This window comes from Sander vitreus, chromosome 11, assembly GCF_031162955.1.
Source record: "Sander vitreus isolate 19-12246 chromosome 11, sanVit1, whole genome shotgun sequence".
NCBI classification, from domain to species: domain Eukaryota; kingdom Metazoa; phylum Chordata; class Actinopteri; order Perciformes; family Percidae; genus Sander; species Sander vitreus.
In genome coordinates, this window is record NC_135865.1 from 22,691,562 (window position 1) to 22,710,050 (window position 18,489).

Below are 18,489 nucleotides of genomic sequence, written 5' to 3' on the forward strand. Positions count from 1 at the left end.
TGTTGGAGACGATTTAAACCGATGAACTGTATTTACAACGCTACTATTTCTGTATCATCAACGACCCACACCCTTTTTTGACAGTGGAAACTGAGGCCCGTCCTCTATTGCACTCTATCTACCTGTCAATCAATACACCCTCCTCATTCAAGCAATATGACATGAGCTTTTCCATTTTCTGCTACTTTAAGGGAGTAATTAATACTTTGTGTTACTACATTCCTCTGACAGGTATAGTTACTAGTTACTTTGCAAATACAGATTTGTATGCTGCATACACATAAATGCATCTGTAATAGCCTACTGCAATATAATAAAAAATATATCTGCATAGTGACTATTTACCTTTTGATACTTTATTTTACTTGTAATATTTCTCTTCACTTAAACATTTTGAATACAGAACTTTCACATTTTTTAAACTAAATGTCTATTTATTAATGTCAACAAATGCTAACCCAGCTCTTCAAAATTGTACTTAATTGGACTAACTTGTACCTGGACTCTTTAAAATTAAAAAATTACCCCTTCATGGTTCCTCAGTGTCAGTCATGAATGGATTGTTTACATTGATTAATACACATTAAAATACATAACAATCTTCAAGAGTAGTTTATTGCAACATAGCGTGTGTTTACAAAAGAGTGATGTAATGTCAGAGTAACAGCACTTTCCAATAATGGGCTGGTATAGTTTTATAAGATGACAATGTTGAAACAAACTGCATATAACTCATCATTGGGTGACGTTGTCTTTACAAGATACTATATAATACATGGCATTGTAAATGTATACCTTGTAAAAGTGGCAATATATAAACTGTTAACATTAAAAGTTAGAAAACATGTTATTATTACTGTTCTAGAAATTCTTTATATATACTTTTACACACATGGATATCAATCTGTTTCATGCACAAGTGAGGCCGGTGGGTATAAACCATTCTGGCACAGAAATGAAAACACTTTTGGTTGGAAAGGACACAACAACAAAATATTATTACTAGGTTCTTTTCAGCACCAGCACTGGATGAGAGGTGGATTTTTTTTCGTCAGGATACACAACACAAAAGTTTTAATCTCAGTAACTCAGGTATCATAATGGCATCGGTTTTAAAAAGGTTTTGAGTGCTTCCCTGGTGCTACCCAGCCCCACACACATATTTAAACCCCTGGCCCTGATTACTCATCAGTTGTTTCTTAATAGTGATTCTATTAAATTTACTGTTTCCTCTCATCTAAAATAAGCTTTACAATCAGTGAGGCCAAAAGTCTGGTTTGTCAGTGGGGGTTTGATTACTTCAACATTTTCAGATTTCTCTAAACCACACTGACAGGTAAAACACATACAGCTACGGGACATGCTAATGTGTTGTGAGTCAATACGAGAGGATTCATTCAAAGCCTTCTGAATTACTCCAAGTATGAGGTGCTGTGGGATTTCTTTAGCTGATTTAACCCTTTAATCATCTATAAATTACAAATACATACTGTACAATATCAACATGTTTTAAACTAGAAAAATAAAACTGACAGAGCTACCATGAATTTTAGAAAGTAATATAAAAGAAACAAAACACATAAAAGGAACACACTCTAATTGTTAGAGCGAGCATTAGTGCCCCAAAAATGTCCTTTCAGCTTAAGAATGAGGTTTTGAAACTTAACTCAAGGTCCACTTACTTGCTTTAGGAGCTATCAACACAACAAACCAAAGACCATTATTGAACAAAGACAGGTTAGTATCGCACACTCAGATCCGTCCACGTTTGATCACATGACTGAAGTTCATACTTGGTCACGTAATGACGTAACTGAGCAAACTGCTGATAACGGCTGAGAGATGCAATTGAAAGCTTTGGAAAAAGCTATTAAGTTGACTTTGAGTTAAGTTGATTATGTCAAACTACCACGGTTAAGATTGAACATTGATGCAGCTCAGAAATAGAAGCTACCAGGATATAACTCGAGCTCTACGAGTATGCCAAGTTTCAAATATGAACTGGAGGAAACAATTAATTTGGAGTTTCTATAACAAAATCACATATAGTATCTTATACTCAAAAAATGTCAAGTATTTTTTGTTTTGTTGTTCAGGTTAGTTTCCAAATTAAGCAAATACTTGCATCTTGAATTAAAATATAATGTAACTCGTCAAGTAAATGCAGTCAAAATACAATAAAATAAAGATAAAAAGGGCTTCAGTGCTTTCATTTGATGAACTGGAAGATATAAAAACGGTTACTGATGGAGCCGTTTGTGCTGAGATAAAAAAACATTTAAAGTTAAGAACATGTGTGGAAGAAGCTACCGAAGGTTCTGCTGTGCAGTTTTCAAATTAACAAAACAGTTCATTATGAAACTGATTCATGTTAATTATGAATCTGATATATGTTGTGGACCCCGACTGCTCTCAACAGACTCGCTCTTCTCTACAAACAAACACTGTCGATCCTAAACAGAATACAGCACTCCAAAATATAACATCTCCAACAAAGGCCTTTTCTTTTACACTTAGCTGCCATGACATTGGTAGGCCTGGTGGATTACATGAATACACACATACATTGTCTTCTATTGTACATTGATGCATGTTACAAATATGCAAAGTTGGTTTCATACAAGCCATAAGAACATTTTCCATATCAAATAAACAGAAATACATGAGGTCTACACATGCTGTAGAGTCTATGTACAGTAATATAAAAAAATAAACGGACAAATACGTACATATATCTTCTCAAAAACCACACACGGCCCCACAAAAGGGAGCTCTTTTCACAGAATGCACATTTTCGTGGTTATTAGTGTTAACTCATGAAATTGTAGCCTATATCTTCTGTAGATTTTACAAAGAATCTGCTACACATTAAATAAAATGGCTCTGCAATCTCACATTTGTCGCAATCCATATTTTACCACCATTTAACGGACGTCGCAAAACAGACACATTATTGTAAAACACTGAAAAATAAAATGTCACAGAAAAATGTTAACTTTGATCATGGTGGTCATTTTTTTGATGACAAACAGTTTACAGTGGCACAATGAGATGATCGCTGGGAAACATTTAGGTCTCTGGTGTTTAAATTACTCACTAAATGTGCATTTTTGTACAAACTGGATATTATTTTGTAAATCTTTTTAGACATCGCTCTCATCTGTTACGAGACAACATTTTACTCACCCAGTTATATCTGGGGACACAGCGAGCCACAGGAGCTGAGAGTCATAAACAAATCCCCAAGTATCTAAATCACGAACACACCTTCATGTCCTTTACAATTGTGCTTTTCCTTGAAAAACTACTTGTGTGCAGAACCTCAGTAAGTACTGTCAGTCAAAGCACCCAGGTTGCGTAACAACTTGTTTTCACTTCCAAATAATTTGGTTTAGTTAAAATGGCCACTTGTGTTGCTGCCATAATGGACTTAAGCTAGTGAGTAAAATGTTTGCATAACTAATAGAAATGTTGGCCAAAACTACAATAATGTGACCCCAGGTTGCAAAAACAATAATCTATCTTTAAAACAGTGCCTCCGCTTGCTAATGATCTCAATTTAACAGCATCTACAACAACCGTCTGTTGTGGAGGAGCAGAGAAACATGAGTGAATTTAAAAGTGAGACGTCCCTCTACAATTCGTCCCCTTTTAACAATCCACTGTCTGCTGACACACACAGCTCAACTTCCTAAAAGATCGGCAGTTGGTAGCATCTTTAAAAACACTTGGCCCAATTAGTTGTAGAGTTGGTTTAAGTAGAGATTCAGAATTCATTCAAAGCCTTTAACCGCAACTGACTGAGCTCGCCTGTTACACAAATGTCCGACTCTTAACTGTTGTCCAATTTTATTTAGGATAAAGTATGTTCTGAACATACTTTCAATGTTTCCAATAGTATTCAAAATCAATGAGTTTTTTTTTTTTACAAGCTGGATCTTGTTGTCATAGTTTTGGCCAGTGGACTGTTTAACACTGAACTCACCACCGTGAATGTACAGTTACACAATGAAAATATTCATTTATATCATTTAACTGCTGTTTTAAACCGGAGTGCAGGTTAAATATAACTGCAGATAACCATGGCAACAAGGGTGATGCTTCAAGGACAACTTGTCGGGGATTATTGCTTACATAGTAAACACAAATGGAAATGCTTGACTGGAAGTCGGCCAATAAAATATGAGCCTTAAACACTTAAGGTCTAAGTAGAGGTGACAAACGTTTGTACCCCAATAAAAGGGTAGTATCTCCTCTGCCTCACTGGACTCTGTTGTCAAACATTTTTCAGTGAAGTATCTCTGCAATGACTGTGATGAGGACAGTGTTAACTTAACATGAGTATTAGCCAAATCTGCGACAATAAGACGCAGGCTCACAGACAAAGGTGTTATGAAGCGGACTGTTAACCATCGTCAGCAGCTGATTTGACCCTTTAAGTGATCTTGCACAGGATTGTAGCTGCTGTTTTAGTGTACCGATATTGGATAGATTGTGTGTATTTTAAATGCATTAGGCCTATCGATAGCCTACTGAAGAGAAGGTTGTATAAGCAGAACCAGCCATATGTAAACTGGAAGGCAGGCAGGCAGTATCAAACAGTCAAAGTGTTTGAAGAGAACTGAAATGCTACTTGGCCCAGCTTGGTGTTCAGAACAAGGAACTACTCCGATTTATGGCAGTAAAGGTCTTTAAGGGCTTTCAGTTCTTCAATTAGTGTCTTATTTTGGTTCTCCAGGACGGCCACTCGGTTTTCCAGACACTTAACATACTCCTTCTTCTTCCTGCGACATTCACGGGCTGCCTCTCTGTAGGAAGGATAAGACCTTTGATTTGGGGGCATTTTTGTGAATGCTATATCATTTTTGTTGTCATCATACAGTCTGATTTTTATTAAACGCACTTACCCCAGACTGGCTTTTAGACTGGCCTGTTATGTTATGATATATGATTTTGGGAAACTTGTGATGCAAGAGCAAAGCCGCTATTGAGACCAAACATACAAAGACACAGATTCCCCCTCATTTCATACCTGTTCTTCATGAGGCGGACTTCCCGTTTGCGAGTGACCTCCTCTGTAGCACCCTGGGTGGGGAGGGCGGGGGATGAGGCCATGACCACCCCCGGGGCGATGGTGCTGGCGGGGGCTGCTCGGATCTGATAGGCCTGGACGTCTCCGGAGGCAGCTGAAAGGTGTGGTAGTCAGAAAGTGTATGTTAAGTTCTTTTTAATGATAAAAAGACACTTTTCTGGAGAATCAATGTTTTATTAGCTTGTTTGGCTGACTGAGAATAGTGAAATGTTTTTGTCTTTCAAGATTCAAGATTTAAAATTCTTCATTAATCCCACAACGAGGGAAATTCACACTGTTGCAGCAGCAAGGGATAGGGGAAAGAGTACAACACGCTCTAAAGATAAACAAACAATAAATACACATAAGTAAAGAGAATAAATAGTAAACAGTCAACCTAAGGTAACTTTGCTACCAACAGCAGAAAATGACCAGAAAGAAAAATTGCTTTTCTGCAGAAGGATGTATAATAAAATAGGTGCATTTATGTAATGGATCTAGGTGCTAGCTTTAGCCCTATTACACACCACTTCATTAACACAGTCCACTCTCACCTTGGACCACGACCTGGTTACTGGGAACCAGTATCTGCTGGCCGTCGCTGGTCTGTGCGTACTGGAGGATGGTGGCTCCAGGCTGGGTGGCGGCTGCTGCGTTGGTCATGGTCAGAGTCTGGATGCCCTGGACTCCATCTGTACCGTTATTGGCCAGCTGAATGGCTCCTCCCTGTGTGATTGCAACTGTGTGTTTGGTGAAAGGGAACAAATGAAAGAAATTACTCAAATAAAAAAAAAAAAACGGAAATAGTCTTTTGAGCAGCGCGCTTGTTTCGAACTTCACTCAGTGTTTTAATGTCAAGATTATTTATTTTATTTAGATTTGTTTCAAGGGAGATATTATTGAGTTCATACAGGGACTTTGCTGTGGCTTCTCTACAAACACTATTTTGTTATATTTGAATATAAATAAATAAATAAATAAAAAAAGACTTTATTTGACAGGACAGCTGAAGACATGAATGGGGAGAGAGAGGGGGAATGACATGCAGCAAAGGGCCGCAGGTCGGAGTCGAACCCGGGCCCGCTGCATCGAGGACTAAACCTCTATATATGTGTGTGCCCGCTCTACCAACTGAGCTATCTGGGCGCCAGAATATAAATAAATTCTACTCCTGTTCTGAAATAATATATATATATATTTTTTTTAAATACTTATTTAAACTAATAATGTGTTTTTTTTAGTAAAAAAAAAAAAAGAAGAGAAAAGAAGTGTCGATACAATCAATAAAATCCTAGTCTATATCAAAGACGTTCCGGGATTGCTCCGGTGCCGCTGGAAATTCCGCTGGATGTCCCTCTTTTTCGACCGGATATCCGTTACCTTCCGCTTTCTTTGCGTTGGAATTTTAATCTCCAGTCGATTTATGAGGACTATGGTTAACTGCTCCTCAGATCTCTGCAGGGTAAATCCAGACAGCTAGCTAGACTATCTGTCCAATCTGAGTTTTCTGTTGCACGACTAAAACTACTTTTGAACGTACACATGTTCCACCAATACAAGTTCCTTCCCTATTTTGCAGCGGCACCGTGGCTCTGTCCGGCGATTGTGATTGGTTTAAAGAAATGCCAATCAACCAGAGCACCTTTTTCTCCCATCCCGGAATGATGTGTGGACTAGCGAGACCCACCTCCGGACCGCTGTGGAGGAAGGTCTGGCAAAGGGAGACTAAAAAATCTGATTCCCATCCCTAATTGTGACACAAGCTGTAATGTTTGAACAGGTAATGACAGGTGGAGTTCAACTATGATGTTTGAATTACATCAACCTGCAACCTCAGACACAGCTCCACTGCACCAAACATCACCTACTGTATTGTCCGCTGCTGGTCTGGTAGATGGGTGTGGGCACAGTTACAGTGGTGATTGAAGGTGTGGCAGCAGCTGATGAATCCTCCTCAGCCCTTTCCTCCTCGATACGAGGGACAGCCGGTGCGTCGGACGAAAGGTCGTTCAGGATTTTCCTGTTGGGACAAACAACAATGGGAGTTACTCACAAAACTTATTGGGCAAGATTAGTGTGATGTCATGAGCTGAGGTTGTCATGAGAGACAAATGTTACACTTAGTCATGTGAAATATTGCACCAGTTTAAGTATCCCCATCACCTTTTGATGATCATTTCTATGCCCCATACATGTAATCCTCATTGTTTTTGCCACATTTTTATAAGAGCAATTTTTAATTTTCAAAAAACTTCTAGATAGTATATATATATATATATATATATATATAAAGTAAAAAGCAGAATGTGGACAAAATAAGAACTGATTAACCATATAAGCAGGTAAAAAACAAACAAGAATTGGTGTTTGCACAGCAAAGCAAATTTTACCCAGAGTTTTGTTCTATATTTTGTATTATTAATTATGATAAAATATTCATAGATGCAGGTGAATGCCCTTAAAAAAATAAATAATGAAGCCAAAGTTGTGTTGTCATATGAGCTTTAAAAATGTCAGTGTTTGATTTGGTTATGAAATATCATAATTGCCTTGTCAGTCTCCTGAAAGTGCTGCATGCATGCACGCACACACACACACACACACACACACACACACACACACACACACACCTGTAAGAGGGGCGTCGTGACAGAATCTCTCTGCGCTTCTGACAGTCAGTGACACTGTCTACTGACTCTTGTGAATCCTCACTTTCTGCTATGGTGGAGATCTGGAACAATCAAACAAACCTTCTGACTTATTGTTCTTTATATTGTACATTGTATCTAAATATGAAACACCTGAAACTAGGACTGTAAGTGTATGTGTTTTACCTGTACAGCCTGGACCTGTGGGGACTGGATAACAGACGGCTGTGCAGCCTGGATCACTCCGTGGACCTGAACCGTCTGTCCATTAGGAAGCTGTACCAGCGTTACTGTGGGACCTGTTGCTGAGGCGTGGCCTGTTGTCATGGTTACCTGAAATTTCAGAAGCGATGTGCTGTCTGCCATGTGTGTACACTTTAACAATAACTTTTTATTTTACATTTATGGCATTAAAAATTGTTTTTGTTACAAAATGTTTGGAAACCAGCTCAACTTGCCGAGCCTCGTAGCAAAATGCTACTTTTCCCCTTATCTAATGGTGTTAACATCTTCGGTTACCTGCGCTAAAGTAGCGATCTGTGCCTGGGTGATGTGCTGGGTTTCTGCCTCCGTCACAGCCGTCTCCACTCCCTGCTGAACCTCCACAGACTCCATCTTCATCGGCTAAGCTAAGGATGAAGATTTGAAGAGAAGCTGTTAAAACTTAACTGCAGCCACAACATCTGTAGTTATCAGGATCACAGATGGTTTGTGTGCTTCAACCTCAGCAAACCATACAAACTGAAAAACACATACAAGCAAACACAAAGGAAATGTGCCATAAAATAAGAAAAGGCAATACACAACCTAAAAGCAAATTTACTGAAAAAGTATATTTGAAATGCACATGGAAACCAACAAAGATGTTAACTGGGTCGCAAAGGAGTCACTAATGACTACAATATTATAATATATAACTATTTTATAATATATAATATTACAGAAAGTGTCAACTAAGTACCATTTCTGAGAAAACAAGATTCCCTTAATTCTTTATTCTTAAAAAGTTCCAAGAACACTCCTTGAAGAAGTTTGTTTTATCTCAGTTATGTAAGATATCACAAGGAATGTTCACTTATGGTTCTTAGGTTATATACCGTACATCTATAAAACAGTAAAATGTCCCTGGAAGCTTATTCTACTGTAACTCATTATGCAGTTGAAATGTTTTTACTACACAACAATGTTGCAGATTAGAGGTCTTCACAGTTCAACTTGGTTCCGAGCATAGACTGAATTATTCATATTTAGGCTGAATTATATTCTAACTGACCAGGTAGTATTTCCGTAGGTTTAAGTTCTGTGTGTCTAACACTCCACTAGATCCAGGCAGACTCTCTATCACCTCTGATCAGATCATGCGTCGTAATCATCACATTAAAATGTTTTTTGAGGCAGCCTGAGAGAGTGAACTGTGGAGTGCAGGAAAATAACTATTGTTGTTCTTTTCAACTGTGGTGGAGTATCATGCTGCTGCCAGTGATGGGGTTTTCTAAACATTTGGGGTCTAATTATCTTTAGGTATATTTCAGACTAGGTCCAATTGTCTTCAGGTCCTTCAAATAAAGTTTCTTTTTTGGAAAATGAACTGCAGATATCTCAAGAAAATGTTCTTACATTTATTGTAAATCATATAGGAAGGAAGGTGAATGAATGAATGAATGAATGAAGGAACCTCAAAGGATGTTCCCAGAATGTTCCTGCAATCTAAAAAGGTTGGGAATCCCCCTGATGCCCAAAAATGTAGTACTATTCTAGTTCTAGTCTATGGTAAAGAAAAGTTGGTCTTCTGCTGCACCAACATTAGTCATACAATTCAGTATGAAGATATGGTTGCTGAACTCAAATATGTGTGGGAGGCCGAATGTGTGCACTTGATAATAACATCTGCATCTGGTCTTGATTAATTATGTTGTGGAGTACTTAGGAAAACATCAGGGCAATTGTTAGATAACTGGTCCTGAGGTACCTTCAAACAGGACAGGACAATGATGTTCCGTGTTGACTGATCTTATTTATTGGGGTTCCACCTCCAATTCAGAATAGTTCCATTTCTGCCACTGACCACTTCCATCAAAGTTTGTTACACCATAAATAACAATATAAACAAGTTTTTCTTGTCTCAAAGTACCTTAACTGTGACCCACTGCACCTTACTGTTTTTCAAAGTGAGAAAAATACATTTGTGTCAGGTCCTACGCAGATGTAAGAAGTTATGACTTAGATAGCTGTATAAGTCTGTAATGAAAGAATACGAATGGTTTGGCATTAAATGATGTTTTAAATAAAATAATAAACGGGCTCTTATGTATCACGAGGTATTCAACAATATCAAAGATTTACAAACCACTTTCTCTGATACAGAGATGCCACAGATGTTTGTTTTTTTAACCGTATAGTGCTTAAAATGTACAATAGATGTACAATATGATGAATATGACAATAGGATGCTAATCAAGACAGCAACCTGCCATAAATCTAATCTACATTTATGAATCTGATTGTGTTCAGTTTTTGTTGACACCTTGACACAGAGTGGTGTTGATTGAGAATGAAATGAATGAATAAAGAAAAACATTGAAGGCCAAAAAGGGGTGTGGTGATACAGTGGTTACAAGTTTGTCTGGATGAATTGTTTATACAAGACTGGCATCCCAGCATGTACTGCTTACAATAATGATGACGTGGTCTTGAATCCCATGTTCTGATATTTTTTATATATTATATATTTATTTCTTGTTGGTGACAGAGTTTCGCTCAAGTCAAAAGGACAATATTTGCCTCTGAAATGAAGTCGAAAGTATGACTTTCTGTTATGCTGGTTTTGCACATGACCATACCACTACCTTTGGCACTACCCTCATTCCCACTGTAAACCAAAGTCTCTCTAGGTATACACTGTATGTATATAAAAGTAACTGAATATATATTATATATTGTTTCACTTGATTATATTTAAAATATCTGTTTGAATGTTCTATACGTCGGTTGAATTAATAAAGTACAAGTAGCTCAAATGTGTACTTACGGTAAGTACAGTACTTGTGTAAATGTACTTAGTTACTTCCACCACTGATAATAACCCCTGTGATTCAACCCCGTCTTACTAGACAGAAGAAAGTAATTCATCTTCTGGACACTTTAAACTCTTGTTGATCATCCTGCTCTGAACCAATAATAATAATAATAATAATAATAATAATAATAATAATAATAATAATAAGGAGCTTATGAGCCTCGGAGATCTGACTACAGGCGGCTCAGTGAGTGTTGATCTGGGAACGTGTTGTTCAGTGATCTCACACTGTGCGTAGCTTCTCTCTGCTGCATGATTGGCTTTACACATTTCTCCCTCTGCTTTTCAAAAATCACTTACAAGTGTGACAGCAGTGCCACATGGCCGGGCAACGCCCCCTCAACGCACACACCGGTCACATCCCGGGAGATAAGAAACTATTCAAACTAAAAATACAAGATGCTTGTTGAATCTCCAGGCCTGAGTTCATGTTTTCAACATGCAACCAAACGCGACGGCCTGCATATGGCCGATTTCTATCAAGACAAAATGAATGGAAAAAAGAAACAAGATAATTATCGACAAGTTGAGCAGGTATAGAGTCAGAAATAATATATATGAGATTGCATATTAATAAATTAATTAATTAAATCGAGCAAATAGCAGAAATAAATGAACATATCGCGGCTGATGTGTTCAATGCGCCGTTAACGGGAAAACAGCGCACATCTTTGCGCATACATCTCTGTTTGTTATAGCATAATTTGCCATTTGAGTGTATTAGCAACGCTAAAGTCCTATCACAGTTTCTGTTGTGTTAACCCACAGACTGTCACTCCTGGTTCATTATCAAAGCCGCACATTTGCTCCCTTTCTCCCAAACAGCCGCAGCCTCCCCTCCCTCCATCCTGCTACAAACACACCGCGGCGCCATGATCTCTTTGTTTCCTTCGGGCCGAACCCGACCAGACCAACACTTTATTCGGCCGCGACCGGTCTCTCTGAGACCCGGGCACCGCTCCGTCCTTACCGATACAGACTCCCTTCGCCACTCCCGGGCCTCCGGAGCTCCACTTTTATTCTGGCCGACACGTAAGAGCCCGCGTCAGGCTACACCTCCGCCGCGTCACCGGGAACAACAACACGGAGATTGGAGAAGAACGAGAAAGCAGATGGCGACAGTGGGCGAAAATGACCGACGTGGGAACGGAGAAGGGCGGGAAATACCGAGGAGAAGCGGATCCTAACGACACCCTCCTGCTTCGTAAAGCGTTTGCCAAAAGCAGTTTAATAATTATGTAAGGAGAACAACAATTAGATTAACACGATGGTCATAAAAGGCTGGAACTTAAAGGGTCGTTCGGTTCACCTAAATCACATAAAACTGATTTTCTTCTTTTATTTTTAGTTGAAAATGGTTATGACACTGGTTTTGGTGGGCAGTACAGGCAATTTCAGTGAAGGATCTGTAACAGGCCTACATTTACTCCAACACCGAACCTACAATTTTGAGGTGCTTGTACATTGGGCGAGACAGGGTCCATTCTTGAGATCACATTCACACACGGACAAGTTAGTCTCCAGTTAACTGCCAGGAGTACATCCCCGGTGGATTTAAACCCAGGACCCTCTAGCTGTGAGGTGGCAGCGCTAACCACTGCACCACCATCTGACTTGTGTACATCATTGTGACAACTAAGTAAAGAATCTCTACACATTTACTTCTGCTACTCAACACTATTCATTCACACCCCTCATGCATACTTGTAGTTATTTTTCTTTCTTTCTTTCTTTATTTGTCTTCACAGAAGACATTTTGACATGTCACAGGTGTAAATAATAAAATGAATGATGGCTGAATTTCATTTAGCTGCTTCAGTTTCAGGGTCTTGGTATTGTGCATGCTGTGCTCACTGTCACACTGTCATGACTAACTGGGACACTTATACTATCTTTCAATAGAACTGAAAAAAGTATTTCTCGCTGTAACCACCAGGTGGAAACATAAGACCATTTTAATCAGAGCCGTACATTAGAGATCTCTAATATACAACTCTGATTTTAATGCACACAGGTATCATGTGCTTCATGCAGGTACATTGAAATGCATACCTCACATAAGACAACAAAGATTCTCATGAAGTTTTGAAGAAAAAAATGTTGGCTAAAACACAGGAAATAACTCTCATGCATCATTGTGAAAACGAGATTTATTTTAACAAATTATCACCTCCAACCTGGGACTCAAACCAGGTCTCTTTGCTACCTATACTGTAATCCTGGGCTAGAATTTTGAGCACCAATATGCCTCAGGATGGGATAGTTAATCAACCCTTGGTACAAGATTCTCCACGCACAACTGAGAATCACAGCTATTACATTTACAACAGCATTGCCATGTATTTAAAAAATAAAATAATGAAGTAGTTCATGTTCTATTCTTCTCATTCATCTTGAATATATTTTTTGAGTAATTGTTCTTTTCTTTTATTTCTTTATTATTTCTTGTATATACTGTATGGGTGCTGTGCGCCATATACCTTGCTGCTGTACAGAAATTTCCCAGTTTGGGATCAATAAAGTCCATTTATCTATCTATCTATCTATCTATCTATCTATCTATCTATCTATGGCACCCACGTTCAGGTGTGACAAATTACTGTGTTGTAGAAAATAGCAGAACAAAAACACCAACTGACTGCATATAAGCTTGCCACAGAAGTGACACAGAAATCAATCGATTCAGGAAGTCCTGAAAATGTAGCATTTACAATCAGGGAACAAAAAGTCTCCATTTGAATTCAAGTTATGTCTGTCTTCTCTTCCTTCCAAGTCATAGAATGGAAAACATCTCATTTAATCTGTCAGGATACAGGACAGAGAGGCACCCTGTTCATTCAACCTCCCCAGATGGTGGCGATGTAGAGCTGTGTAAACTATCCGACCATGTGCTCCCTCCTCAGTCTGCCTCCCCTCCTCCCCAGCCACAGAGAGAACAGAGCTGCTGGTGTGTCATCAGGCAGATATGTGGAGTTTATCAAGGCAATTCCTCTTATAATCCTCCTGATGCTCGTTGCCAGTGTTTTATCTGTTTAATAGCATTTTACTGCTACATGTCGTAAAAAACACCCTTTTTATTGTGACACCAAACACATTGTTTGGGGAATTGACCCTGCCTGGGTAATGAACAGCAGTGAATTTGCAGCCAGTTATAAAAAAAATAAATAAAAAAAACAGGCGGGTGGAGATGGCTGAAGGGTTGAGACAATTTTGACCCAAAGAGAAGAGGAGGAATATTTTACAAGAAGGGGGCGAAAACGTGTCCCATTACAGGTTTCATCATGGCTGATTTTTAGGTGTCTTCTAGTTTTGCAGGATTGTTGTCCATTAGTAAACATTCAACAACAAAAACAAGAGAGTCACATGTTTAATGCCACTGCTTGAGCGCCATTTTGTAATTTGAAATATATAATTTTGAATTTCTATCAGCTGTGGGAATACTGCAGTAGTACTATGCTGAAAACAAACCTGCATATGAAAATATACTCAAAACTATAACTAACTATATAACTAAAAAAAAGTATAGAAATATGAACACAGAGGCTTCCATACAGGCCATGAGGGCTCTGAGTGATTAAGCATCATGTTAAAGGAGAATTCCGGTCAATTTCAACACGTAGCTCTGGTGTTTGTAAATTTGGAGTGCTGGCAGTAGCAAGAAAACCAAAAACAATCGGTGTTGCCTACACTGTGTTATCCTCCTGCTACAGTTTGCACCCAGGAGGCTGAAACAGGGCAAGTTGTAAACGTGCTTTTAGCCTCTTAACATGTTTGAAATGTCATTAAAAGTGCCTACCTATGTGAAGTGATTCCTTCCGAGTGAACACAGTGAATATGACTGCAGTAGATGTGAAAGAAATGCATGAAAGTTCTGCTAATTCAGCCCTGTTTATTTCTGGTGTTGAGACGGCAAGACTTAGGGGCCGTCTACAAACTACAACACCGAAAAAAGATACAAAAAAATATGTATTAATTTAATGATTAAATAAGGTAGTATCTCCAAACTTACCTCAATTATAACTTGTCTCCTGGTAGTTGTTCTACAGCACTTACTTTTAAAAAATAAGCATATGCCTATTTTTGAAAATATTTTTGTATCTCTTTTCAGTGTTGTAGTTTGTAGACGGTCCCTAAGCACTCGTCTTGCCGTCTCAACACCGGAACTAAACAGGGCTGAATTAGCAGAACCTCTATGCATTTTTTTCACATCTACTGCAGTTAGATTCACTGTGTTCACTCGGAAGGAATCACTTCACATAGGTAGGCACTTTTAATGACATTTCAAACATGTTTAGAAGCTAAAAGCACATTTAAAACTTGCCCTGTTTCAGCCTCCTGGGTGCAAACTGTAGCAGGAGGATAACACGGTGTAGGCAACAGGTGTTTATTTCACCAACAATTAACAAAAAATGGCGGGCATGATCACAACAAACAAACTGAGGACCACGGGCAGCATGTGGTCCTGACAGCAGCAGAGCTAGATGGAAACTGGCAGCCATCGTCACAGGCTCTGCATTTGTTGCCTCTGTTCTCTAGGCCAGAGATCTTCAACAGTGAGTCTGGGGCCCCTAGGGGGTCCTCAGAGTCACTGCAGGGGGGCCAACAAATTATTGTTAATTTTTTGAAAGTTTTTTCAAAAATTAAAATGTCTTAACATGAATCCAACATATTATTATCAAATATAAATCAGCCTATTTGTGAACATTAATGATAGGCTAACTGGCCTGTAGGTAAGGTAGTCACTAAGGTAGCCATCCACAGATATAGTTCATCCTAAGGATTCACTGTGCCACATGTATGTTTAACATTAAAACATGATTCATAAAATCATGTCAACAATTATTTAATAGCTTAGTATTCTGTACACCAAAAAGGTATATATAAAGGCTTCAGGCTGCCCACTCGTTATTGTAGGCCCAGTTTAATATGCAACTCAATTTTATACAATATATGTAGTAGGGGGTCCCTGCTCAGTCTCTCTCAGTTAAGAGGTCCTTGGCTTAAAAAACTTTGAAGACCCCTGTCTAGACAAGTTCATGGGACTAAATGTGCGCACTGCTCAGAAGGTGATACTAAATGTGAGTACTTTAGGTACTTTCAGGGGTCAGGGACAACCACACAAGGACAGTGATGGATTTTTGTTGGACAAATGACAACAAGTCCTCCAAATTAACAAAATACTTTGTAACACCCTTCCAAAACTACACACATAAGCATTTTCTGATCTGACACTGCTATGGTAACGGTTCGCTGGTTTAGGCACAAAGATAACTTTGTTTTGGTTATTGGACCATCATTGTCTTGGTTACAATAATAGCCATTTGGTTAAGGTTAGGGAACAATTGTGGACAAGGTTAAAATAAACCAACGTTGATTGTTGGTAGGAACCAGAAAGCAAACAGTGGTCGCATGTGAAAGTCCAACTTTTAACTGAACCATTCTATGTGGCTCTAAAACAATGTCACACTGCCTCCACCTTTGCGAGTGATAATTCAATCATACGGCCCCTAGAACGCAATGTCACTTAAACTTAAACATAATGTTGTTTTCGGGTATTTGCTGAAACCACTGATGCCTCTTTTTTCTATTGGGAGGACTCACAAATGAGGATGCCCAAGCCAATATTAGCATTTGGGGAGAGCAGTCCTTCAACATTTCTATGGCTTCTGTTGTCTAGTTGCAAATATATAAAATTGGCTCATGCTGTCAGATAGAATAAGGGAGTTAATGCAAGGGAAAACAAATGTTAATATTTGATATTTTTCGTGAGTAGTATCTATGTTGATTGAATTGTATAATTGAAACCCCCGCTACTCATTTCCACTAACACTTGGCGTGTTTTTGACACTCACAGAATAAACTGTGAAATGTTACCTTTCTGGCAAGATCTTCTTTCCTGTGTAGTTAGTGTAGTTCAAACAATGTATTTGTTCATTTTAGGGATTTGAATTTAAAAATAAATGAATACAGAGTGGAAATGAGCATGAAGAATATATTTCTAAGGCTAAGATAGAGAAGTTGTGGACTTTTGACCAAAAGAGAAGGTGAACATTTTAAAGGTGGTAGAAATACATTCTACTAATAATTCTACATGCACCATCAGACATAGAGACACAGAAAGAGAAAGAATCAATAGAGGCATTTGGTCTATTATCATAAACACACACTGTGTGTGTGTGTGTGTGTGTGTGTGTGTGTGTGTGTGTGTGTGTGTGTGTGTGTGGGAAGAATGGTGTTTTTATCTCCAGATGGTTGACTGAGACTTGGCTGGTTGGTACAAAGAGTCAGAGAGAGAAAGCAGGCAGAAGGCGTCTTTTCTACTTGAGCTTGACTAAATGTGTGTGTGTGTGTGTGTGTGTGTGTGTGTGTGTGTGTGTGCCACGTCTGCCAACCTGCCTGTCTGTGAATGTGTTCATGTGTGTATGTGTGTGCAAGTGTGTGTGTGCATGCATGTGTCTGTGTGTGTGATTGACCTTGAGGAAGGAGGCTCAGTTGGAGGAGAGAGGGATGAGGACACCCCCACACACACACACACCCCCCCCACTGTGCACCCCCCCCTGGGCAAAGAACGACTGGCTTCTCATCCTCCTCCTGTCCTCTCTTTTCTTCTTCTTTCTTCTCCTATCCATTTCTTTTCTGTCCTCTTTTCTCCTTTTATATACTCTGCTCTCCTTTCATGTGCTTGCTCCCTCTTTTTTCTCTCCAGTTTTTCTCTCTTCTCCTCTTTTCTTCTTGTTTCATCTCCTCCTTTCCTCTCCTCTTTCATTTCCTCACCTTGTTTCCTTCCGTCTCCTTATTTATTTATGTCCTCTCTTTTCCCATTGCCTCCTTGTCTCCTCTCCTTTCATGTTTTCTTGTTTCCCCTACTCAATGCTCTTCTTCTTTTTTGTCCTTATTTCCTTTCCTGTCTTTTTTATGTTCTCTCCTCTCCTTTCATGTTTCCTTGTATCCTCCTCTCTCCTCGGTTCCTCCCCTCTCCTGTCCTCTGATTCCTCTTCTCTCTTCTCCTCTCCTCTTTTCTCTGTTTCCTTTCCACTCCCCCTTTTTATCTCCTCTTCTTTTCAATTGTCTCCTTGTCTCCTCCTCTCCATTGCTCTTCTCTCTTTCCCCCTTTTCTCTACTCTCCTTTTCCCACTGTCTCACTTCCTCTCTTCCTTTCCTTTGTCTCATCTCCTTTCCTCTCCTCTCCCCACTGAATAACTGTGGACACCTCCAACAATCCCTTTCAGCTGCCAAGGTGCTCTGCATGAAAGAGAAGAAAGAAATAAGAAAGAAACATACATGTCTAAAGAAAAGGAGAGCAGGGAATCAAATGCCAAACTAAAAGCTCTTTGAAAAGCTTTGGAGACTGCAGGATGTCCGGGGGGTAATTTAAAAAACCTGCCACGGGAAACGGTCAAAGAAGAAGGTGTGACAGTCTGTCTGCGATATGCTTCATATTCACAAAGGGTCCGAAAACAGGGCTTTGGTTCCTTTATAACACTTGTATCAGCATGTTTCAGTGTGTTACAGACTGTTTTCTTTTACGTGATTTGGTTTTGTTTTGTTGTCCTTTCAAAAAATGCCATGGATGTGGATTCTTTACAGATATGTGGATATTTGTTTGCTGCTTCACATTTTTTGTTTAGTCACTGGTGGAAGTGCACTTAGTTTGAATCTCTATCTGTCCATCTCTTTCACTCTGGCACTCTCAT

At 39.1% G+C, this 18,489-nt stretch overlaps 1 protein-coding gene across 1 annotated transcript; it reads right to left on the reverse strand.

Moving 5' to 3' along the window:
- Nucleotides 1-616: 616 nt before the first annotated feature.
- creb1b (cAMP responsive element binding protein 1b) lies at nt 617-11,861 on the reverse strand. The gene is made up of 8 exons (XM_078262387.1): nt 11,766-11,861; nt 8,239-8,348; nt 7,906-8,052; nt 7,702-7,802; nt 6,940-7,091; nt 5,626-5,811; nt 5,033-5,186; nt 617-4,808 (listed from the first exon to the last, which is right to left on the reverse strand). Exons 2-8 carry the CDS (start codon nt 8,338-8,340, stop codon nt 4,664-4,666), a joined length of 987 nt encoding a protein of 328 aa, XP_078118513.1. The 5' UTR covers nt 8,341-8,348; nt 11,766-11,861; the 3' UTR covers nt 617-4,663.
- Nucleotides 11,862-18,489: the final 6,628 nt, after the last annotated feature.